This window comes from Phascolarctos cinereus, unplaced genomic scaffold (assembly GCF_003287225.1).
Source record: "Phascolarctos cinereus isolate Bilbo 61053 unplaced genomic scaffold, phaCin_HiC Scaffold_4;HRSCAF=312, whole genome shotgun sequence".
In the NCBI taxonomy this organism is placed as follows: domain Eukaryota; kingdom Metazoa; phylum Chordata; class Mammalia; order Diprotodontia; family Phascolarctidae; genus Phascolarctos; species Phascolarctos cinereus.
Genome location: NW_027555847.1, coordinates 718682033 through 718706624, shown reverse-complemented (window position 1 = coordinate 718706624; position 24592 = coordinate 718682033). Strand labels below are relative to the sequence as shown.

Below are 24592 nucleotides of genomic sequence, written 5' to 3'. Positions count from 1 at the left end.
CACTCTGATAGTCTGATTTTAGGACTTGCGAATTCTACTCTGAGATGACAGAGAAGTTGGAAGGTAGGAACCATGGCCAGACAAAGGGGAAGAGGACATAGTCTATAGGACAGGATGTCAGGGCTGGGAGGGGCCTTAGAATAGGAATGTCAGAGCTATAAGGGGCCTTAGAACAGAGAATCTTAGGATTGGGAGGGGCCATAGAACAGGGAATGTCACAGCTGGGAGGGGCCATAGAACAGGGAATGTCACATCTGGGAGGGGCCTGAGAACAGGGAATGTCACAGCTGAGAGGGGCCATAGAACAGGGAATGTCAGAGCTGGGAGGGGCCATAGAACAGGGAATGTCAGAGCTGGGAGGGGCCATAGAACAGGGAATGTCAGAGCTGGGAGGGGCCATAGAACAGGGAAATGTCACAGCTGGGAGGGGCCTTAGAACCGGGAATGTCACAACTGGGAGGGGCCATAGAACAGGGAATGTCAGAGCTGGGAGGGCCTTAGAACAGGAAATGTCAGAGCTGGGAGGGCCTTAGAATAGGAATGTCAGAGCTGGGAGGGGCCATAGAACAGGGAATGTCACAGCTGGGAGGGGCCATAGAACAGGGAATGTCAGAGCTGGGAGGGCCTTAGAACAGGAAATGTCAGAGCTGGGAGGGCCTTAGAATAGGAATGTCAGAGCTATAAGGGGCCTTAGAACAGAGAATCTTAGGATTGGGAGGGGCTGTAGAACAGGGAATGTCAGAGCTGGGAGGTACCTCGGAACCTAGAATTTTAGTGTTTTTTCTCAGCCCCTCAAAGAATCCTGTATTTACTTTGTAAGTGAGAGGGCACTGTAAACATAGGACTGGTCTGATGCCATCGGCATCCAGGTTGCCCACCAGCTGCCTGGGTGACCTGGTCAGATCAATCTCTCAGTGCTCTAGCAAACTCTTTCCGACCTTATACTGCAAATGATTTTCTGCTGTGCACCATTGGATAAAGTTTTCCATACTGGGAGTTCCTCATATGGATAGAATCACAGGCCTGGATTGAAGACGCCTGCTCTCTCTTCATATTGACTCCTGAGCTCCCCTCAAATGTGAGCTCCCTGAGGACAGGGGGGTTTCCCTTTGTCATCCCCTCAGTGCCTAGCACAGTGCTTGGCCCACAGGAGGCACGCCAGAGAAATATTTGAGTTGAGCTGAGTGCAATAACGTAGAACACCAGGAGGGGCCAGGGCTGTAGAGCTTACCTAGTCCAGCCCCCTGATTTCTGAGTGGAGGGAAGGAAGCTGCCTTCATTCTCGGGCGGTTTTCGGTTAAGATATGACAGGAAGATTCTTTGAAAAGTGTGATGGAACTCCATGCGCTCAAGGATTCTCATTCGGAGAAAGTGAAACCAAGGCCCTGTGAGTCACGGCCTCCCTCCTGGGAGGACTGAGCCAGCCTTCTCCCCGCTGTGCCCAGCTCCCCCTACGACCCCCGTTTTAAGCTTGTTAATGAGTTATTAAAGGGCGACTCTACATCCTCCCAAGCACCCATAAAGGCTACCAGGCAAGGGTTGCTATTTTGCTTTTCATGGATAAAGAAGAGGCAGAAAGAAGGTAAACCACTTCCTCAAGGTCACCCAAGACCCTGGTGTCATGACTGGAAGGTAGGCAGGGCTTCTGGCTTCTGGCTGCTGGCTTAGCGGTTTGGCTGTGAAGATGTTCTGTCCCAAGAGGGTCTAGAGAAGGAGGTGGATGGAAGGAAGGGACCCAAGCAGGGGGGATAGAAAGGCAGAAGGAGGAATATGACCAGCGGGTACCGCTGGGGAATGCTAAGTGCTGAGGGCCAAGACCTTAGGACCCTAGCGCCAAGTGGAGGGGACTTGTCTAGCACCTGGCTCTGTGCCCAGAAGGCTGGTGGTTTCCACATACAGATGTCCCAAGAGTGGTGGCGGGTTGGGAGCCAGAGTAGAGCGATGGCTTCCTCTCCACCCCCTACCCCAACCCCCACCCCACCTCGGGGCCCCTTCCCTCTCCCCACAAACCACAACCTTGGGCCCCCCCTCCTAGGATGTCCTGGCAAAACAGCTGATGGTCTGGGTGACCACAGACTCCAGGGTGGGGAAGTGGGGGGCCTGACCCAGCATCTCCCCCTTCTGGAGGGAGGGACACCCCCTCCCTGTCCCCCGTGGGTGTGGGTGCCGTGACACCCTGGGGGGAAGACGGCTTAACCTCAAAGATGGTTGAATTCGAAGAATTCTAGGAGGCGCCCAGGGTCAGAGAAGCGACCGCCCATTGACTCCGCCCGGACCCACTAGTTTTCGGGGTCGTGTTCCCAGAAGAGCTGCCCCCACCCCCATCCTGGGAGGTGCTGGCCGGTCGGGGGAGGATAAAGTGGCCCTCGGTCCACAAGGCCTTCAGTGTAGAGGTGGCTCTGACGAGGGAGGCCCCGCTCCAGCTGCCGGCACCCAGTATGTGGGCACGGCTCAGACTGAGCTCTCTTTTCGGTATGTACTTCCTCCCATACCCCATTCACTCAGGCAGGCAGCCAGACTGCGGGGACTGGGGGGGGGCGGAGATGAGAAGCCGCAGGCACCCCTCAGACTCAGACACTTTGTTCAAGAAGCCGCTTAGAAGGCATCCTGTGGGCCAGCTGATTGAATGGGACAAGCGATCCCCGAGTCCTACGATACAGAGGCATCAGCTGAAGGCCCAAGGGGATGCCCTGGTAGGGTGAGGCTGATTTGTAAAAGGCTCATGGTGAAGGCAGGTTTGGACCGAGGGATGGGGCAGGGCTGGGTGAAGAGATGTGGGGGGTATCTAAGGGAGCAGGGCAGCAGGAGGGAGGGAAGGATTCTCCACTGGACTGGTCCAGATGTGTGGCTGAGGCATGGACATGGCCCTGGGAAGGAGGAAGGTGGGGGCCGGGGCTTAGGCAGCTACTGAACCCTCTCTGGCTGGCTGAGGGCCTCTCCTGTTGGTGCTGGGGTGGGTGGAAACTGCAGGAAGCCGGGGTCCTGGCCCCTGACGGCTTGTCACATACCCAACTGCACCAACACATGCATAATTCCATGCATGACCCAACCCCACATGCACAACCCAACAGCACAATCGCATAGTCATATTTGCTGCTACTTGTAAAGGGTTTTAGGTTTTACACAACTCTGCCCACTTAGTGGGAATACCCTGCTCTCACCTATATTGCACATTACCTCATCTAATTCTCGTGTCCCTGGATCTAGGACCTGTGATTTCATCGGTGTGGGCATGTCACAAAGGGCCTATTACTTTGAGCCCCAGAGAAATGAAATGATTCACCCAGGGTCGCACAGTCAGTTAGTTTCCAAGGCTGGATTCCCATCCAGGCCCTCCAGATCCAAGTCCACAGCCAGACACACATGAGCACCTGCCCAGAAGCTGCAAGAGACAGACACAGGTGACCACACGTTCTCGGGCCCTGCCTCACACAGGGTCTCTCTTCTCGGGCAGACCCAAAGACACACAGCTGAGCACGATTCAGGGCAGCCCTCCGGAGGAGCTAGCTCTCCCCTTCTCTTTGAACAAAGGAGGGCAAGGCTCCTACCCCGCCCCTGCCCCGTCCGCTGCGCCCCTCCTCCCCCCAGGCCCCGAAGTTCATACGTGACGGCAGAGCAGGTGCGCACACACCGTGTACTCAGACTTACACGCGTGCCCATGGTCTCAGCCCCCCTGTGGCGGATGCCCAGGGCAGGCGAGGCACCGGCCAGGCCCAGGTCAGGGATGCGCTTGGGAGGCTGGGCTCCCCGGCGCCCGCCCTGGCTGCGGCTGCAGCGCATTGGGACCCAGCGAGTTCTTAGGAAATGAAGAAGCAGCTGTCGCCACTTTCCTCTCGTTGCGAAACCAGTCCCTTCCGACCATGTGGTTGCCCAGTGCTTGGCACCCGGGCTAGGAGCGGTAACTGCTCCCCTCCCCCTGCTGGCTCAGCCCTGGGCTTGGCTCCAGCCTCCCCTGCTGGGCCCCAGACCCCATCTCCTCCTGGGTGGGTAGGTGGGAACCCAAGTGATAAGATCTGAAAAGCTCCGAAGTCGTGTTGTCTGTGGCGGAGAAGAAAACTGAGGCCCAGACACAGCAGGGAAGTGACCTGCCTGAGGTCACACAGCTAGAAAGTAGCAGAAGCCATACTTGACCCTAGGTCTTCTGATGCCAGACCTCATGGGGCTTCTACTGGACCTGCTTCCCATTTGTCATAGACAGAGCTGAAAGGAACCTTAGAGGTCAGATCCCTGCCCCTCATTTTACAGATGGGGAAACTGAGGCACAGAGTGGTTAGGTGATGAGTCTGAGGCAAGATTTGAATCCAGTCCCCCTAATTACTAGTTCTGTACTGTAGAAGTAAATTGAAACTGCTTTGGGCTGGTCCCACCAGCAACTAACCTCGGCAGCCCTTCCGGGACCCTGCCTCTGCTCTCCTCCCCCCCTCCGAGATTACCTGGAGGATGCCGCCTCTCTCCTAATCCAGCTGGGAGAAAGGGACAGACACCCGGAGGTCATGGGGATGGGCAGAAGACAAGCTAGAAATCCCCCCTGGAAATAAGGGCCAGAGCCCTGCCTTACAGCCTGAGGACCTGAGTGAGAATCCTGCCCCCCCCCAACCCTGACAGGCTCCAAAGAACATCTAGCCCGATCCCTTCACTTGGGAGTCATGCAGCTAGAAAGTGGCAAAGCTGAGATGTAGCCCTGGGCCCACTGATTGAAACCCAGGTGACCCTGGGTAAGTCACCTCCTTTCTATGGGCCTTGGTTTCTCCCTCTCCAAAATGAGGCAATTTCCTTCCAGCACTGATTTATTTCCATTCCGTGACTGGGACCCTTCCATCCCAGGACCAAGCTGGTCCCCTCAGGTCCTCCTCCTCCCCCCAACCATGGTGTCCCCCGCTCTCTCCTGCTCCAGGCTTGACCTGTGGTCTTTTGTGGCTGTGCCCAGCGGCCGGAATCACTTGCCCTGCCTACGAGATCCTCCTCTCTCAACTGAAGAACATGGCAAAGAGAGATTTCTTGAATTCCTTCGTAAGTGCCTGCCCCATCCCTGTCCCCAAATGACCTTCACCATTTTAGTCTATTAAGGCTCCCCTGTTGTGCTGAGGGATGGTCAGCTGGGTGTAGTGGGTAGAACATTGGCCTTGAAGTTAGGAGGTCCTGAATTCAAATCCTGCCTCTGACAGGTCCTTAGCTGTATGTGACCCTGGGCGAGTCACTTAACCTCTCTTAGCCTCACTTTCCTCATCTGTAACATGAGGATGACAACACCTACTTCCCAAAGTTGTGAGAATCAAGTAATATTTGATGCACATGTAACATAGATACGTCTGTATACATACGCACGTGCACATATATTGCTTTGGAGATGCTAACGCGGTCATTTAAACATTAGCTATGATAATGCTGAGTGAGGATGATGGCTTTAGGCATGGCTCCCAATCAGTGCAAGGAACAAGGGAGGGGATATCAAAGGATCATAAATTTGTAGATGGAAGCATCCTTCAAGACCAGACCCCTTAATTTTTTTTCTTATTGTTGAATCATTTTTCAATCAAGTCTGACTCTCTGTGACCCCGTTGTAGGGTTTTCTCAGTAAACATACTGCAGTGGTTTGCCATTTCCTTCTCCAGCTCCTTTTACAAGTGAGGAAACTGAGGCAGACAGGGTGACGTGACTTGCCCAGGGTCACACAGCTAGGAGGTGGCTGAGGCTAGATTTGAACTCAGGAAAATGAGTCTTCCTGACTCCAGGCCCCTATTGTGCCCCAACCCCTTCACTTTACAGATGAGGAAACTGAGGCACTTCCCCACACATTTTTGCCTGCACTTGGGTCTTCTTTCCTCCTTTTATTTCCTCCATAAGGTTGATTTTGATGCCCATGAAGTCCTTGTCTCACCAGTATAAAAATGTGGCTCATTGAATAAAGACCTAGCAAGGGAGACTGAGCAGAAGTGGTCAGAGGGGGAGGAGGAGAACCAGATAGCAGGGCCATGAAGTAGCAGAAGAGAGAATGCCCAGGAGAGGAGGGTGACTGGCTGTGCCGACAGCAGCAGAGAGGTCAGGGAGGACGCGGAGTGAGGAGAGGCCCTTGGACTGGGCAGTTAAGAAAGCACTGCTGTCAGTGCAATGATGAGGTCAGAGGCCAGCCTCCGTGGGTTTGGAAAAACCTCCTAACAAGAACTTTGAAGTGGGATGGGCTACCTGGGGAGGTAGTGAGCTCCCTGTATCTAGGTGGCTTCAAGCAGAGGCTGATTGACCCTTTGGCGGGGACATCATAGACACGATGGATTCTGTGGAATCCCTCCTCTTTTCTTAGCCTCAGTTTCTTTATCTGTCAAATGAAGAAATTGGACTTAATGCCCTCTGAGATCTCTGCTAGCTGTAACAATACCAAATTTATAGTGTGTGACATCATTACCCTTGTCTGTCATCATCATAGCTAGCTACATACACACACACACACACACACACACACACAACTCTAGAAGACAGGTTCTGCTCTTATTCCCATTTTACAGATGAGCAAACTGAGGTTGAGGGGAGTTACATGATGCACCCAGGGTCATACAGTTAAGGAAATGTCTGGAGTAGGACACTTCCCACCCACTACCTAGGGATGTCCCCCAAGGCTCTACCATGGGCTCTCCGCTCTTCTCCACCTATAACACGGTGACTTATTGGTTCCGATGGATTCTTCTCTTCCTCCTGAACTGCGGTCTCCCGTCACTGCCTGTCTGGTGGACATCTCAGGCACCTCTAACTCAACCCGTGCAAACTAGGGCTCATCTTCCCCCCTCTTCCCGGCTTTCTTCACAGTAGAGGGCACCGCCCTCCTCCTAGTGACCCAGGCTCAACCCTCGGTGACATCCTTATCCTCAGCTGAACTGTCACTGAAGAATGTTTCTACCCTCTCTGCGCCTCTCCTAGCCTTCCTCTTGTCTTCACTCATCCTCCTTCTGCAGGATGATTGCGATAACCTGCGCGGTCTCCCTTCAGCACGCCTCTCTCCCTGCTCTAGTCTGTCTTCCATCCGTCATCAAAGCAATTTTCTTTAAAGCCCTAAGTGACCACCTGCAGGACCCAATGCAAAGTCTTCTGCTTGGCATTCACTCAAAGCCCTTCCCAAGCCGGCTCCTTCCTACCTTTCCAGTCTTCACACACCTTTCTCTCCGGTGCAGTGCCTTCAATCACTTTCATCCGCATCTGACTCTTCATGACCCCATTTGGGGTTTTCTTGGCACAGATCCTGCAGTGGTTTGCCATTTCCTTCTCCATTTTACAGATAAGCAAACTGAGGCCAAAAGGTGAAGTGACTTGCCCAGGGTCACCCAGCCAGTCAGTGTCTGAGGCCAGATTTGAATTCAGGATTAGGAGTCTTCCTGACTCCAGGCCTGGCACACTCTCTCCACTATTTTCCTTCTTCTCTATCTCGTCTGTACCTAGCTGTTTGCATGCTATCTTCCCATTGGAATGCCAGCTCTTTCAGGGCAGGGCCTACTTTGTATACCCAGCACTTAGTACAAAGCTTGGCATACAGTAAAGCTGTTTTGGGGGGGGGGCAATCGGGGTTAAGTGACTTGCCCAGGGTCAAATAGCTAGTAAGTGTCTGAGGCTGGGTTTGAACTCAGGGCCTCCTGACTCCAGGGCCTGTGCTGTATACACTGTGCCACCCAGCTGTCCTCAATAAGGCCTTAATAAATGCTTACATCAAGCAGAGATCTACCTCTTTCTTACCCAAGCTCTGCCCTCTTGGGCCAAGCAGAAGCAAGTCAGTCCTGCTTCCAAGCCCTCCCAGGCTTCCATTCTCCAGCCTAAATATTCCCACTTCCTCCACCTCCTCCTTCTGGATATGGCTCATCCTGCCTCTGGAGCCAGAGGAGCCAGGTTCAAATCCCACCTCTGGCCCTTCCTCCCTACCTCTTCATCTCCTGGCCCGTGGTTCCTCCTCTGAGGTCCCTTCCCAATCCAGATCTATGATCCCATGAAATCCTCCTCATTCATAAAATGGAAGCATCAGAGTAGATGCCTCTGGGCTCTTTCCCACCTCCAGGATTATAAGCCTAGATGATTCCTGTGGGGAAGCTTACAATTCCCCAAGAGCTTGGGAAGTTTCCTCTGGGGACCCGAGCTGTCTGTCTGCAGGGAGACGAGGGCTCAGTGAAACTGTCCCATAGGGAGATGGGCTGCCTTAGAAGGCAGAGAGCTCCCCATAAATGGAAGACTTCAGGAAAAGTCTGGAAAGCATTGGAGAAGGAATTTTGGATCAGCTCCTGGCTACCCTAATGGCCTCTGCTCACTCTGACATTCCGTGATTCTGGGCCTCAATTTCCTGCCCTGTCCCACAAGGAAATTTGGCCCAGCTGATCCCTCAAATCTCTCTCAGATGTCCCCGTTCCATCTGTCTAGGACTGGACCCCCCATCATTCGGGGAACCTCTACCCTAGGTTGAACAGAGCTGGGAGGTCTTGCTTCTAGAGGTCCCCAACGCCCATCTCTTTCTTCCTCAGATGACTGACCAAGGCCTTAACTTACCACATCTCAATGATACCTGCAAAAGGAGCTCGGACTTCCTCGTGACGGAAACCCTTAAGGACTTACCTCCAGTCACCTTCCTTCAGACTGTGAGTCAGAACCTGCGCCACGTTGTACAGATACTCAAGGAACCCGTCTTCGAGGCAATGAACATCTACCTTCAAGGCATCGATAACAACGTCTGCTGCATGCTTCAGAAACTGCCCCCGGCTCCGACTGCCTGTCCTGCTCCTGGAAGCAAAAGGACCCTGTCCCCAACTCCAACCGTGGGAAGTTTCTCATGGAAACTAGAGAGATGTAAGGTCATACAGAGCTACCAGCGCTTCATGGAGGCTGTGGGAAAGGTGCTAGAAACGTGGGGTCCTAGCCCTGGGCAGAGAAATAGGAATAGACGTTCCCTTCTCAATGTCCTGCTTGGCCAAAGGAGGAAGGTCAGGGCAGGCTGACTCAACCCCAGGGGCATGGTACTACGTCAGCCTGCAGGAAGTGGCACCAGAGATCTCTGCTGGGCCGCCTGAAGAATGAGGGAGATGGAGGCGTGGGCCCAAGGGCTCACCTGCTTATCCGCCTTTCTGCCGGTTTCCACTCTGGGCTTAGAAATGGTGCACTTTAACAGGAGGGGGGATTCCTGACATCTCCCCAAAGACTGATTGATATAGTGCTATTATTGGGCTGAATGCCCTCCCCCAGGCCTTCTCTACTCCTTCGGGGCTGTCCATTCAGGTCATGGGGCCAGCAGAGCTCAATGCCCTGTGACTCTTCGTGAATCAGAGGCCGACTTTCCATTGATTCAGGGGTCTGATGACAAGGATTGACTCAGGGCCCAGTGCCTGACTTGTTCCCACCCCCACCCCCTTACCCTCTCTTCTGGGGGCCTTAGCTCCATTCCTTCTTCCCTGACTTTGCCTTTCCCACCTCCCCCTGGCCCCTAAGAGTTTTCCTTTTTTGAGGGCTGGGGTGGATGGTTTGGGCATGGGGGGAGTCAGGAAAGTATATGGCCAGTAGGAGCCTTGTGCTAAGGAGCTAGTCTTCCCGCCTCTCACTCCCTTACCTCCCAACAGATACTGGAGACGACTCCCAGGGCAACAAAGGGGTCACCTCCCCTGGTGACGTGGGCCAACCTTATTCTGTGCCAATGGTTTGCCCCCTACAACAATGACTCACTGAGACAGAAATTTTGCCACTTGGGGAGAAACTGCTGCTGGACAGCAAGTGTCCCCCAGGGATGATTCCCTGGGATCCAAGACCCCCTCCCATTCCTGCCCATCCCTGAGGGCACAGAGAATAATTTATCAAGTTTCTATTTATATTTATTTATTAGACATGTATTTAACAGTATGGTATTGATATCTGATGTATTTAAAACTCACTTATTTTTCTAAAGCTGTTGTGTGTGTCTGTCTATTGGCAGGAGGGAAGGGGAGGGATTGTGATTAAGGCCCACAGAGTCAGAATGGGCTCTTGGGGTGAGGTCTTGGGTGCTAGGCTTTGGGAACTGGGGGGAGGCTGGGGACTTGATGCAGAGGACCTATGGTCGATCACAGAGGCACCGACTTAGTAACAGAAGTGCCCTCGGAGGTCATTGATACCATACAGAAGCCCAGAGATGTTCAGCAATTTGCCTTAAGTCAGTGACAGCTTGTATCTATAGTATCTGAATGAGTAGGTGTGAATGTGTGTGCATGTGTGTGTGTGTGTGTGTGTGTGTGTGTGTGTGTGTGTGTGTGTGTGTGTGTAACAAGTATACTCTAGTTCACTATTCCAGAATGAGGCTCCGTTCTCCCTCAAGGGTCTGGGGATGCCCTGAGCAATTGGGGTATCTTCTCTAATGCTGTCACTCAAGCCCACACTGGTGGTATTTCTCCCACTGTTAGCCACCAATGAGATTAATTGTTTCTCAGCTGCATCCAACCCTATGACTCCATTTGGGGCTTTCTTGGGAGATACTGGAATGCTTTGCCATTTCCTTTTCTAGCTCTTTTTACAGATGAGGAAACTGAGGCAGACAGGATGAAGTGACTTGCCCAGGGTCACACAGCTAGTAAGTGTCTGTGGCTGGATTTGAACTCAGGTCTTCCTGACTCCAAGCCCAGTGATCTATCCCCTGTGCCACCTAGTGGCCCAAAGGGACTAATACTCCAGTTCTATTTAACATGAAGAGTTATTATAAAGATGTTCAAGAGCAAATATGAAACCAATTCCCCCCAGTACTTTGCATGCGCATTCTCCCCTATAATGCCTCAAACACCAAGGAATGTGGGCTCAGACTTAGCCTGGCTTCTACCTAGCGTTGGTCCCACCAGGTTCACATAGAACTCCAGCCTGACTGCTGGAGGATGAGTCCTTGTCTCACGTCCTGCTGGCCTGGGTCCCTGAGCAGCCTCTCGGTCCCGGACGGTGCAAACTCATGAGGGGCTCTGTAAGCTCAATGGCCCAATGGCCATTACATGTGTGCCTTTATTTAGTCAGCCACCCAGCACTTATGATGCACCTACTGTGTGCCAGGCACTGGGCTGGGAACATAAACAAAAGCAGAAAGGAAGACAGTCCCTGCCCCTAAGGAGCTTTCCCGCTCACGAGGGAGACAATACAGAGAAGGAAGCTGAAGGAGTGGGTGGGCATGGATAAGGAAGGTGCCCAATGCAGGCAATGTTGGAGAAGTCCTGAGTCTGATGGGAGCAGGTGCTAGAGAAGGTACTAGGAGGAGCTGTCCAATCAGAGAGAGCCAGATGTAGAGCTGGAGGGCCCTTGGAGGCCAGCGAACCCAACCCCTCCATCATACGAAGGGTGGAAGCTGAGCCCCGGAGGAGACTAGCACGCCAAGGTCATACAGCAGAACATCCCTCAGGCACAGGGCTCCTTTGGTTCTGACACTAAGTGGGAACGAAACACACCCCTAGCTCCCTGTCAAAGCTGCTGTGAGCAGAGCTCCTAGTCTGCCAGAGAAACGATGGGGCCAGAAGTGTAACTAGCGCAAGGCCAATGGGGCTTTGCCCGAAAGTACTGACATGGGGAGGCGGAGGGTGCCACTTCTCCAGGGGGCAGACTCTTTCCACAGCAGCCTTTCAGCCTTCTTGGCATGTTCACTAACTGAGGGCTAACTAGAGCCATTCCACAAAGATGGCTTTCAGAAAACATCGCTCCTGAGAAAAGGCTGACAGGGAAGCTTCCTGGAAAGAGGAATTCACCCAGTCTGGGTGGTGAGCTAGCCACCACGGGTCACAATCTCTGGCTCAGATGTTCGGAGCTGGAAGGGGTCTCTGAGGCCGTGACTGTGTAAGGATCTCTTCCACAGCTTCAATGGGACAAGCAGCACAAGGAAGGAGCGCCTTGGTCGCTGTTGGGCATACAAAGACAGGATGCCCTCAAGGAGCCTTCTCATTCTGGTGATAAACTGGCCTCCAGCCTTCCAGAGAAGAAATTCCACCAGGAGAATCCACATTCATTCCTATTTTTGGTTGGCTTCCATTATTAGGAAGACAGGTGACTCAGTGGATAGAGCTCGGAAGACTTGAGTTCAAATCTGGCTGCAGACACTTACCAGCTGTGTGACTCTCGGCAAGTCACTTCACCCTGTTTGCCTCAGTTTCCTCATCTGTAAAATAAGCTGGAGGAGGAAATGGCAAACCAGCCTAATCTCTTTGCCAAGAGAACCCCAATGAGGTCACCAAGAGTCAGGCAGGACTGGAAAACCATTGAACAAGGACAAGTTATTAGAAAGTTCATCCTGCCATCAAGCCTCAATCTCCCCCAGCATAACTCGCACCCACTGCCCACTGGGGCCAAGCAGAAAAGTGTGATCCGTCTTCCCCACGCCAGCCCTACAAACACTTGGAGATAGCTTATTGCACCCTCCCTCCCCTCCCCAGTCTTCTTCTTCTTTTTTTCTTTTTTAACTTTTAGGCAATTGGGGTTAAGTGACTTGCCCAGGGTCACACAGCTAGTAACTGTCAAGTGTTTGGTCTAAGGCCAGATTCTCAATCTTCTTTTCTCCAGGCTAAATAGCCCCTTCAATTTTTTCTCATTTTGGCTTGGATTCCAATCCAGCCTCTTCCAGAAGGCTTCCAACAGGGGGGAAGTCACTACCTTCCAAGAGGAGGCTCATTCCACTTGGAAATAATTCTAATTCGAAAAATTTCCCTAGATTTCCATTTCACAACTGCCTCAGCCCCACCCCCTCCCTGGATCTGCCTTCTGGGGCCAAGCTGTTGATCCTTCTTCCTCTTTGAAGAGGACCAATGACGTCATGGGTAATGCCTTGACTTGCGTGTGAATTGGATTTAAGTGAGGCAGGATTGCGCAAAGGTGTCAGCCTCACTCTCTCTTCCAAGTGGAATGAAGCTAATCCCTCATCCCCTTAGCAGTCTTCTAAGGACTCAAAACCAGCCACTGTGCCCCTTCCTGAGTCTTGTCCAAACTAAACATTCTGAGTTCCTACAGCCCCTTCCCATATCCCACGGCCCCTCACTGTCCGGGTTGCCCTCTGAATACTCTCCCACTTGGTGCTGAGGGTCCTCAACTGTGGTCTCCACCTGCCCTGAGCCTGGTGCTCTAGATGGGGGCCAGCTGCAGGCTCTGCCTAGAGTGACTTCCATCTCCTCATTCCTGGCTTCCATCCCTGAAGCCCAAGTTGCTTGAGCCGGTGGCTGGCTCCACTGTCACACACATGGCTGAGTCATAACAAGTTCACAATGGTCATCCAGTTTTGCACAAACTGCTGCCTCATCTTACATCTTCCCCATCCTGTGCTTGTGCAAGAGATTTATTTTTTTACACAACCTAAGGGTAAGACATTGCATTTCATCATGCCAGACTTGGCCCATTGTTTCAGCCTGCCAAGATCTATCATCTAGGATGTCAGTTATCCCTTCCAGCTTTGCATCATCTGAAAGTATCTCCATCTAAGTCACTGACAAAAAAGGTTGCTAGGGACAGGGCCCTGTGGCATCCCACTAGAGACCACTTCTACTAGGTTGGGATAATGTCATTAATTCTACCCCAGCTCCCTACTCTTCAACAGGTGTAAAATAGCAATTCTAGAAATCATTCGTGCACCCCACCTCACTTCGGAGTTGAGAACCCAAGGGATGAAGAAGGGGGAATTGTGGGTCTATGGTCACACAGGCAGTAAGTGGCAGAGCCAGCATGCTGTAGAGAAGCAGAATTTATCTGATGATGGAGTCGAGTTTGTCCTTGAATGACCTAACTGTGCCAGTGTCCAAAGGACATCCTTCCCCCTTCTTTCCAAAGTTATCGTAAGGAGAAACTTTCTCCTTCCTATGTCTTCTTGAAGTCTGTTGAAATCGAAATGAATCATGTCCGGTTTAGAAGACTCAAAAGCCAATTCAATCCAAAATATGTTTATTGAGCACCTGCTATATTATTTTTCAGTCCTTTCAGTCGTATCTGACTCTTCATGACCCCATCGGGGGTTTCCTTGCAAAGATGCTGGAGTGGTTTTCCATTTCCTTCTTCAGCTCATTTTACAGATGAGGAAACTGAGGCAAACAGGGTGAAGTGCCTTGCCCAGTCACCTAGCTAGTAAGTGTCTGAGGCCAGGTTTAAACTCAGATTCCAGGCCCAGTGTTTTATCCACTGCAGTGCCCCAAATAAGTAAGCTGCTCTTACTATGTAGAAGACATGAAGCAACATGCTAGGGATACAGACAAAAATTGCAACAGTTTCTTTCGGAAAAGGAAACAGCATCTGGCATGATGTTCTCACTGATTTCTGCCTCCTAGGGTGGTTTTGAGGGACGTGTCATGCACTCCAGAGAGGCTAGCTATTATTATCATGCTTAAGGTCTTTTGAGATCAGTGGTTGAACAATCCATTCTGGGATTCTGCAATGGATGAACATCCAGCCAAATGACTATCCATACTTCCCAGAACTACTGGGTTATTTTTTACCCTTTGGAAAATGCTGAGATCTTGTATCTGTAGGGGTTTGTCAGAGAAGCTGGAAAGAGGCCATAACTGAAACTTCAGGGTGAGCATTCACACCTCAGAAATGGGTGAGCAAACAGATCAGGGCCAGATTTACTGTTGTGTTGATTTCTAGACAGGAAAGTGATGGAGAAAGTGTTAATATTCCGATTAAATGTAAATACTTGGAAAGTCACGTGTTAAACACTTACCAGCACGTTTCCATGCCACTGCCCCTAGACTTTGGAAAGCAAGCTTCTTGAGGGCAGGGGCCTTCCATATTTGTCTTTGTCTCCAGTTGAATGCCTTGCTGGAAGTAGGTACCTGGTAACCATGCTGCTGTTGTTACTGGGTCTTTTCAGAAGTGTCCAACTCTTTATGACCCTGTTGGGGTTTTCTTGGCAAAGATAAGGAAGTGGTTTGTCATTTCCTTCTCCAGCTCATTTTACAGATGAGGCAACCAAGGCCGACAGGGTTAAGAGTCTTGCCCAGGATCACCTAGCTAGTAAGTGTCTGAGGCCGGATTTGAACTCAGGTCTTCCTGACTCCAGGCCCAGCACTGTGATAGGTGAACGGAATTAGCACCTGCCCTGTTTCCCAGAGACCACAGACAGAGTATTCCTTAATAACATCACCACCTCAGGAGAAGTTACCATTTCCTCCCCTGCTGCTATTATATAGCGGGACCCTACATAGAACAGCAGTGAGTGGGGAGCATTTTCAGTTGCAGCCAATGGAAGAATCAGGACTGGCCTCTTGAAAAGTGGGTGATCACGTGTGATTGACTGTGTGAAGATTGACTCAAGGAACCCGGGAAGACTCTGTTATCTGGGAATCTCTGCCAGGATGCCTGAGATTCCACCATTAGAGCTTTGCTTCTTTGACTTAAGCATGAGCCCCTTCAGATTCCTCTTTTATAATGCAAACAGCCCTGGTTGGTATTGGTGGCAATAAAGGGCTGGGGAGTGAGTGAGGGTAATTAACGATAATAACCACATTTTTTCTGGTTCTTTAATGTTTGAAAAGTATTTGATCTGATGCCCATAGTAACCCTGTGAGGAAGATAATCTTATGATACTGATTTTACAGATGAGGAAACTGAGGCCCAGAGAGGCTCCGTGATTAGTCAGGGTCTGACAGCTTAGCTAAGTGCCTGAGGCAGAATTCAAACTTTCTCTGGATTCCCGGGCTAGCACTCTCCTATATCGTACATAGCAGCCTTGAAAGTCCACCGAATACCTTCTCTAAAAGGAATTTGCTAAATAAGTAAAGGTTTGAAATCTCCATTTTACAGATGAGGAAACTGAGGCTTAAAAAAGTGAAAATACCTCCCTAGGGTCATGCACCCAGAATGGAGGAGAGAAACCAGGAGAGTGACTGAAGAGAAAAACCTGACGAAAGGCCCCGTGATATCAGACAAATAACTTCTTCAAAGCCGGGATGATCGCTCCCTGCCGAATCCCACCTAAGCACAGAATGCCAGGCTGTTAGGACTCAGAAAGCCCTTACCCCTATAGTGCATAGAGCTGGCTGGGGCATTGCCAACTGTAGCATTTATACATAAGTCTGGGAGGTCCAGCTCAAACCCCTTAGTTGATAAGAGAAGGAAAGTGAGAGCATGGAAATAAGGCAGAGCTTGGACACCTAGACCTTGGGTTCAAATCCTGGCTCTGCCACTTACAAGCTATGTGACCCTAGGTCACATTTCACCTCTGCCTGCCTCAGTTTCTTCATCTGTAAGATGAGGACATTGTGCTAGATGGCTTCCAGATCTAGCATTCTAAGAGACAGGATCATCTTGTTAAGGTCAGAATTCTAGGCCAGCTCCTCTGACTCCAGTTCCACTGTATTCTACAAGGCCTTAGCTAAGAGAAATGACTTGCCCAGGGTCACTTGGGGAATTCGTGACAGTTCCAGAGCTGCTGCCTCCCAGGTCAGGGTTGGGGGGGAGATAAGAGTCAGGGTGTGGCTAATGCCCAGGATGGAAAATCCCACCAGCCTGCCCCAGCCTTGCCTTCCTTCTCCCAACCCCTGCTCAATCATTTCTGCCTGGGGCTATGGTGGAGGGGTTTTCTTGGCTGGCTCTGCTGGGAAGTCGTGGGTGGGAGGTTCGGGATGTTACCAGTGGGGTGGAGGGGCTGGGGAGTGGTAGACACCAAAAGGCATCAGAGGTTGGGGAGGGAGGGAATCGCCGAATCTCAGAGCCAGAAGGGACCTCAGAGGTCCTTTAGGCCAGCCTGTGCCTGGCCAAGAATCCCACGTAGAGCAGCCCCGAGTGGTCAGCCAGAAGGCTGCCAGTGCTGGGGAACTCATTACCTGCAGTGGCAGCCTATTTTTCGGATGGTTTTCCTTGGTGGGAAGGCTTCCTCTTGTATCCAGCCTAAACCAGCCTCTTTGTGACTACCTCTTTCTGCCCTACTAATTTCCTTTCCACATGGCAGCTCTGTAGAGCTTCAAAGATAGCTGGTATGTGCCCCAGAGTCTTCTCTCCTCCACGCCAAACCTCCCTAGTCCTTTCAAACCATGCTTACGTAGCAACCACTAGCGATCCTAGCCTGTCTTGTAGATGCTTAAGTTTATCCAGGTCTTTCTTATGTTTGTTTGTTTTTTGGTGAGGGCAATTGGGGTTAAGTGACTTGCCCAGGGTCATAGAGCTAGTGAGTGTTATGTGTTGGATTTGAACTCAGGTCTCCTGACTCCAGGGCCGGTGCTCTATCCACTGTGCCACCTAACTGCCTCTATCCAGGTCTTTCTTAAAATGAGGAATCCAGACCAGAACAACACTCTTCACGTGGAGTCAGGCCAGGACAGTGGAGCAGAGCCACCATAGTCTTGGATACTACAGACTGAGATTACATTTACTCTTTTGGCCACTGTACCACACTATTGGTCTTTTTCAGAAAAACTGGCATTTAACCAATCCTTCCCCACCTTGTATTCATGAGGCTGATTTTTTAAACCTGTTGAAGACTTTGCATTTATTCCTACCACATTTTATCTGGTCAAATTCCATGTAACGTTCTAGGCCGTCAAGATCTTTTCTAGAATATTAGTCAAATGTTTCGCTAAAATCTGAGTTTCTCTCTCTCTCTCTCTCTCTCTCTCTCTCTCTCTCTCTCTCTCTCTCTCTCTCTCTCTCTCTCCCCTCCTCCTCCTCCTCCTTCTCCTCCTCCTCCTCTCCTCCTCCTCCTCCTTCTCCTCCTCCTTCTCCTCCTCCTCCTCCTCCTTCTTCTTTTCCTCCTCCTCCTTTCAAGTCAAGGAGACCTAAGTTCAAATCCTGACTCAGTCACTTCCTAGCTTTGTGATTCTGGAGAGTCCAAATCACATTACATCTCTGTGCCTCAGTTTCCTCATCTGTAAAGTGAAAGGGTTGCAGTTGATAGCCTTTAAGGTCCCTTCTAGCTCTAGGATCCTATGTGGAAGCATGTCCAGAAAAAGAGATGAGGCCAGCCTGGCATGATCTGTTCTGGATAAAGCTGAGGTAGTTCTTTGTGATCATTATTTCTGTTTCTGGGGATTCACTAACCATCCCTTTGATATTATGTGGTAACATTTTTGCCAGGAATCCAAGTCAAGGTCCCTGGAAGATAGTTTGAAGACACCACACCCTTCCCTGTTTTTGATAATTGGGGTGATCTTTGCCCTTCTCCAGTCCTGGGGTGCCTTGCTCCCATTCACTATGAGCTAGCAGAGGTTCAGCAAACGCATCAGCCAGTTCTTTCAGTACCTTGGGATACCACAGTTGGTTTGGAACAGGTTATTTTCAACTCCAGAACAACTCATTGCTCTCTCCCTCCACACTGCTTTCCCCCCAGCTTGCCTGATGGAAGTCTCCATCTTGAGGCTCCCCCAACCTCTCCCAAACCAAAGTAATACGGGGGCAGCTAGGGGAAAGAGGACTACTTTCATACTCCTACAGCCTGGGTTGGAATCCTGGCTTGGCTACGTATTACCTGGGTGGCCAAGTCACTTCTTCAACTGAAAAGGGTTCCCTCTCTCTATAGATCTTCCTAGAACATTTTCTTTCAATCTCTCCTTTGCCCCCATCTTTGCTACCTTTTGTCATATTTAGATCACATTATATGTGAATGTGTCACTTTTAATAGAGGAGAAGCTTTTGAGGGCAGAGAGGATGCCATTTTGAAAGTCTTTGTCTCTGCAAGACCTTTGCACGCAATAAGGGCTCACTACTTGTTTGGTGAATGAATGTGAATGCTTGCCTCAGTTTCCTCCTCTGTACAATGAGGGGGTTGGGCTAGATGATCTCTGAGGTCCCTGGGATCATTTTACTGCTTTATTGTAGCCATTCTATCCCCTGCCCTTGGCCCTATGTCTCACATACAGCAAACACTTAATAAATGCTTGTCGACTGATTGATCCCAAGATCAGGATGAAGTTCCCACTCAGCCCAGCGTTCAAGCTGCCCCCAAACCTGGCTCCAATTTTCCTTCCCAGCATTACCTGCCAGGGTCGGAGAACAAGCGGTAAAGTCTCCTGGAGATAGCCTGTTTTCTAGCTTCTGGGTCTGGGTGTGGCTGAGCCTTAAATCCGGTTGTTTGCCTCCTCCCCTGTGGGCTGACCAGCAGTGGGTCTGGGCCAGGAGTTCAGGAGCTCAGGAGTTAGAATGTCCTGGTAGCGAGCTTCCCAGAGCAGATTGCTGAGTTCACCATTCTCAAGTCCCACACCTGGATGTCATCAGAGCAGATGGAAGGCTGGACCACTCAGTCAGTCAGTCAACCAATAAGCATTTATTAAGCACCTACTATGTGCCAGGCACTGTGCTAAGTACTGAGGGTACAAAGAAAGGCAAAAGACAGCCCCTGCCTTTAAGTAGCTTACCTCTAAACAGGAGACAACATGCGAACAATTCTTTACAAACAAGCTACAGGCAGTAATTTGGTGATAATTCACAGAGGGAGGGCTCTAGAATGAAGAGCTACTGGAGAAGGCTTCTGATGGAAGGTAGGATTTTAGCTGGGATGGAAAGGGAGTCAGGGAAGCTGGAAGCCGGGTATGTGGAGCAAGGGCCTTCCAGGCCTGAGTGTGGCCCAGGAAGACAGAGCGTCTTGCCCTTCTAGTCTAGTTCTAGTATTTTTTTCTTATTCCCACTTTCCCTGGCTTTCTTCCCCTCTTCCTTCCTTTCTTTCCTTCTGTCTCCCTTCCTTTTTCCCTCAAAACCTCTTTTCTTTCTCTATTTCCTTCTGCTCTTTCTCTCTGTCTCTGTCTCTCTGTCTCTCCATCTCTGTCTCTCTATCTCTCTGTCTCTGTCTCTCTATCTCTGTCTCTGTCTCTCTCTTTCTCTCTTGCTCTAGGGCTTTTCCATCTCCATTCAGCCTCTGCCCGGCCTCTCCTCTGTCCCTATCTTCTCTTTCACTCCTTTGGCCCTATCTTCCCCTCCCTCACCCCAACCCTTTAGGAACGATCTCTGTCTCAGATTCCCTCTCTCTCTCATCTCCCTAGGCCTCAGATCCAGGTGTGCCCACTGGGACAGAGTTGTAGGGGAAAGGTCACAGTCCTTGGCCGTGGAGGGGGAGTTGGGAGGAGGGATGGAGCCTCTGGGAGGTGCCCCACCCCTCTCCTTTCCTCTGGAGGCTAGGCAACCCTGCTGGGATCGAAGGTCTAGGTCTGGGGGGAGGAAGGAAAGGGAGGGGTAGGGAGGGGCAAGCAGGTGGTTAAGGGTTGGTTCCAAAGGGGCAGGGGCCCCTCCCTGGGGCAGCCCCAGGCTGTAGAGGCAGCTGGGGCCTCTGTCCATGTGGGGGAGGGGCTTGGGGGTGGTCAAAGAGGGCACAATGGCCCTGCCCCTGAGCTGCGGTCTTGGTAGGAACAGCTGCCCCGTGGTAAGGGAGAGAGCACAGCAGTAGGGAGTATCTGTCACCCCCCTCACCCAGAGGACCCTGGTAATGGCCTGCTCTGGCATCTGGGTGCATGGTAGACAAGGCCTTGCCCGTTTGGCTTTCCTTTTTTGGGGGGGGTGGGCGCCCAGCCTGGCCTCTAGGAGCCCTAGTGCACGAGGGCCGATGGGAGGTGTGAGTCAAACCTGCTAGGCAAGCCTGTAGCCGGTCATGAGGAAGAGCTCGGCCAGTCATTGCCTTATGCCCAGCCCCGGTCACCCAGCTCAGGCAGGCCCAGCCCCAGGTGCAGGGGAGTCATCGGTGACTCAGGCCCCGACGGTGGCCACCGTGGCCAGTCCCCCTCCCTCACCCCCCCCTCAGCCCTGCCTCTCAAGACCCTCTGTAGACAAGACTGCTGGGCAGACACTGGCTGGACAGGGTCAGAGCCAGGGCCTGGGGGGGGGGGATCCAGTCTATCATTGCCACTCAGCCCCCCCAACTGGCCCTTTAACTGGGGGGGAGGTGGCAGTGGGGGAGAAGGGGGGAGCAGCTGGGCTATCCTGGAAGGGAAGTCAAGTGGGAGGGTGGGGGGGAGGGGTGAGAAGCAGCAGCTGCAGAGAGGGCTCATCTGAGAGAGGGCCACAGCTCAGGAGGGAGCCCTGGGGCCTAGGGGTCCAGTGTGGGAGAGCCCAGTGACCCAAGAAGGCACAGCGCCGTCCAAAACCCAGCCCCTCCTGGAAGAAGTCAGCGCCCACGTGGAGACTCAGGTAGGATACTGGGGTCCTCCCAGGGTCCTGAAGGGGGGGACAAGGTGGGACTACAGAGGGTGAAAAGGAGCTGATTCCCCTCCTCCTTGCCCCACACCCTGTGGTGCAGGAATCTCTCCCATCTCCAGCTGGTCAGCAGCTCCTGGGCCTTAGTGGAGTGAGTTCGTGGAGGGTGAACATGCAAGCTGCCAGGGGACCCAAGAATCATGGGGCTCTGACGATCTCTGGGCCTCAGTTTCCTCTTCTGAAAAGCGAGGGACAGCAAATTTGATGACCTCTGAGCTGGTGTCCAGCCCTACAACTTTCCTCCTGTGAATTCACTAGCTTTGTGACCTTGAGTGAGGCCTTGTACTCCCCTGGGACTCCGTTTCCCTGTTAGTCAATTAAGGGAATTAGACTACATGGTATCCGAGGGCCAGTGAGCGGACAGCAGTGGGTCACTGACCTTCAGGGACATTTTGGAAGTTATTCCAGTGGGGAGAGGGAAGAGGCGGACAGTGAAACTGAGTCACCTTTCTCTGTTCATCGGAGTTTGGATATTTCCCGGGCATCTCCTTCCTGGAACTGTGGACCCCTGCACAGAGTCAAGGAGGCTTGGGGCGAGAGGGCCTGAATTCTGTGGGGTTTGGGAAGGGATGAAGCCCTGACTGGTGACCTGTGGACCCTCCTCCTTGATCCGTGGGCAGCAGGTCTGTGTCCTGGGCTTCTCCTGGCAGCTGGCAGGCTCAGAGAATCAGCCTGAGGGAGAATAATGGGTGGCACGGTGCTCAGACACTTACTGGCTATTGACCCTGAGCAAGTCCTCTGTCTGCCTCAGTTTCCTCATCTATAAAATGGGGATAATAATAGCACCTCCCTCCATGGGTTGTTGTAAGAATAAGATAATAATTGTAAAGTGCTTAGCACAGTGCCTGGCATACAGTAGGCACTGTATAAGTGTGAACTATTATTATTATTAATGAGGGCTGGGTCTGGAGTCTGAAGACCCAGCTGGGGTCAGGGTCTCACTTTGATACTAGCTGTGTGACCTTTGGGAAGTCGGTAAACCTCCTACGCAAAATAACGTTGGACTAGGTGAAGCTCCCTCCTTCTCTGGAAATTCTTTGTTCTAAGGCCCCTCCCAGCCCTCACATTCCCTGTTTTAAAGCCTCTCCTAGCTTTGACATTGCCTATTCTAAGGCCCCTCCCTACTCTGATATTCCCTGTTCTAAGCTCCCTCCCGGATCTGACATTCCCTGTTCTAAGCTCCCTCCCAGATCTGACATTCCCTGTTCTAAGCTCCCTCCCAGCCCTGACATTCCCTGTTCTAAGGCCCCTCCCAGCTCTGACATTCCCTGTTCTAAGCTTCCTCCCAGCTCTGACATTCCCTGTTCTAAGCTTCCTCCCAGCCCTGACATTCCCTGTTCTAAGGCCCCTCCCAGCTCTGACATTCCCTGTTCTAAGCTTCCTCCCAGCTCTGACATTCCCTGTTCTAAGCTCCCTCCCGGATCTGACATTCCCTGTTCTAAGCTCCCAGCTCTGACATTCCCTGTTCTAGGGCCTCTCCCCGCTTTGACATTTCATGATCTCCCAGGGAGCCTTAGGGCTAGCAGGAGTTGACTGAGGAGAGAGACAAGGAGCACATGGCATAGGGGAGAAGCCGTGGGGGGGGGACGAAGCTCCAATGCCTTCTGGGTCTACCTTCCTGCTGAGCAGGACCCTTCACTTCAGTCCTGATTTAGTCTCATGACCAGAGCAGGTAAGGGTTGGAGGCAGGTAAGCAGCCCCTGCCCAAATGATCTGGCCTCAGCCCCTGGTGCATTATCAGAACGAAGACCTTTCCTGGTGCCCCTCGGTGGGGGGGGAGGGCACACAGAGGCAGATGGGGTCGATGTTGGGGCTGGGCAGGGAGACTTCAGGGTAATCCCCTCCTCAGTGTTCCCAGGGCTGGCCTTGTTCTGGGTCCAGCATGGCCTGAGCTGAGCCAGCTGAGTGCTTTGGAAGGCCTGACCCCTTTGCACCTACCTGAACCACCCCCCTTGGGGGGAGGACATCGAGGTTAAGTGACTTGTCCAGGATCACACAGCTAGTAAATGTCTACGGTCACATTTGAACTCAGGTCCTCCTGACTTCCAGGGCCAGAGCTCTATCCACTGAGCTATCCTCCACCTAACCCCTTTGCTACTCCCTCAGCCTCCCTAGATGAGCAGGCTGGGGGATCCCCCTGAGAAACGGTCACAAACTTAGAGCTGAAGGGAGCTGGGGGTTCATCCAGTCCAGCCCCCTCATCTGACAATGGAGGAAACTGAGGCCCAGAGGTGGGGAGTGACTTGCCCAAGGTCTCACAGGGAATAATGTTAGAATTTGAACCCAGTCCTCAACCCAGCACTCTTTCCATTCCAATGTGATACCTCCCAGAAGGCGGTGCTTTGGTCCTGACTCACGGGAAGGGGGGGGGCACAACATAATAAAAGCCTGTCCCCTCTCTGTCAGTCTTCCGTGAAGCAGTCCAAGAGATTTTCCTAAAGCAAATGCCTGATCTTAGCTTCCCTCATCAGAGCTCCGGGGGCTTCCTCCGGCCCCCAGACCAAATATGAAGTCTTCTGATGGCCTTTAGGAGAGCCCCCTGCAGTCAGGAAGAGCCGGCTCAAACTCCAGCCTCAGGCACCTACTAGCTGTGAGACTTAAACCTCTGTTTGCCTCAGTTTGCTCCTCTGTAAAATGGGGCTCCTGATAGCCCTTCCTCCCTGGGCTGTGTGAGGATGGAAGGAGAAGGCAGAAGCACTGTGCTTTGTGCTTTGGAAAGCCCCACGTCAATGCTACCTGTCCTTATGGTTATGCAAGCCCTTCACAGCCCGGGGCCAGGCAACCTGACTGGGCCTCTGCGATGGGGGTGTCCCCCGCCCCAGTGCACTCCCTCCTCCGGAGGCCTCAGCTCCCCTCAAGGATTGCTTGTGTCTGCTTTGCATGCTGAACTCCCCAGACTGTAAGCTCCCCGAGGGCAGGAGAGAATTCGGACAGCGCCTGGCACCTCAAAAGGGCCTCATAAATGGTTACTTCATTAAAGACAGAGGGGAAGAAGGGAGCCAGGGCTCTGAGGGTTGTGGGACACCCCAGAAGCGCCCCGGGGTTTCAGCAAGAGTTGTACCATCAACTCCCAGCATGACCTTGGGCAGGCGGCTTCCTTCCTCGGTCAGGATAAACTTGACCTGTGGATCGAGTAGAAAGAATATTGGATTTGAAGTAAGAGGTTCTGGGTTCGAATCCGAGCTCTGAGTCTCAGTTTCCTCCCCCGTCTAACGAGAGCTTTGGGTTAGAGGACCTTAGACTTCTCGGCCACCTTTCAGTCCTTCCAGCCCCTCAGGCGCTGTCTCTGCTGGCCAGTCTGGAGGGGAGGCCCCGGGGCTGAGACACAGAATTTTGGGGCTCTTCCCCCACCCCGGCTTTGATCGAGTTCCTTCCCCTTCCTTCCCCTCTCCCTCTGGTCAGTGGCTCCCTCTCCTGGTCCCTTCCCTCCTCTCTGTTTAAGCCTCAAGTTTCCACTAGGAAGGCCTGGCTTTTCATCCCAGTTTGGCCA

General features: G+C 52.1%; 1 protein-coding gene across 1 annotated transcript; it reads left to right on the top strand.

Moving 5' to 3' along the window:
* Nucleotides 1-469: 469 nt before the first annotated feature.
* Nucleotides 470-9897, top strand: OSM (oncostatin M). The gene is made up of 3 exons (XM_020996718.2): nucleotides 470-2472; nucleotides 4895-5010; nucleotides 8490-9897. The coding sequence occupies exons 1-3, from the start codon at nucleotides 2439-2441 to the stop codon at nucleotides 8958-8960; spliced, it is 621 nt and encodes a 206-aa protein (XP_020852377.1). The 5' UTR covers nucleotides 470-2438; the 3' UTR covers nucleotides 8961-9897.
* The last annotated feature ends 14695 nt before the right edge of the window (nucleotides 9898-24592 follow it).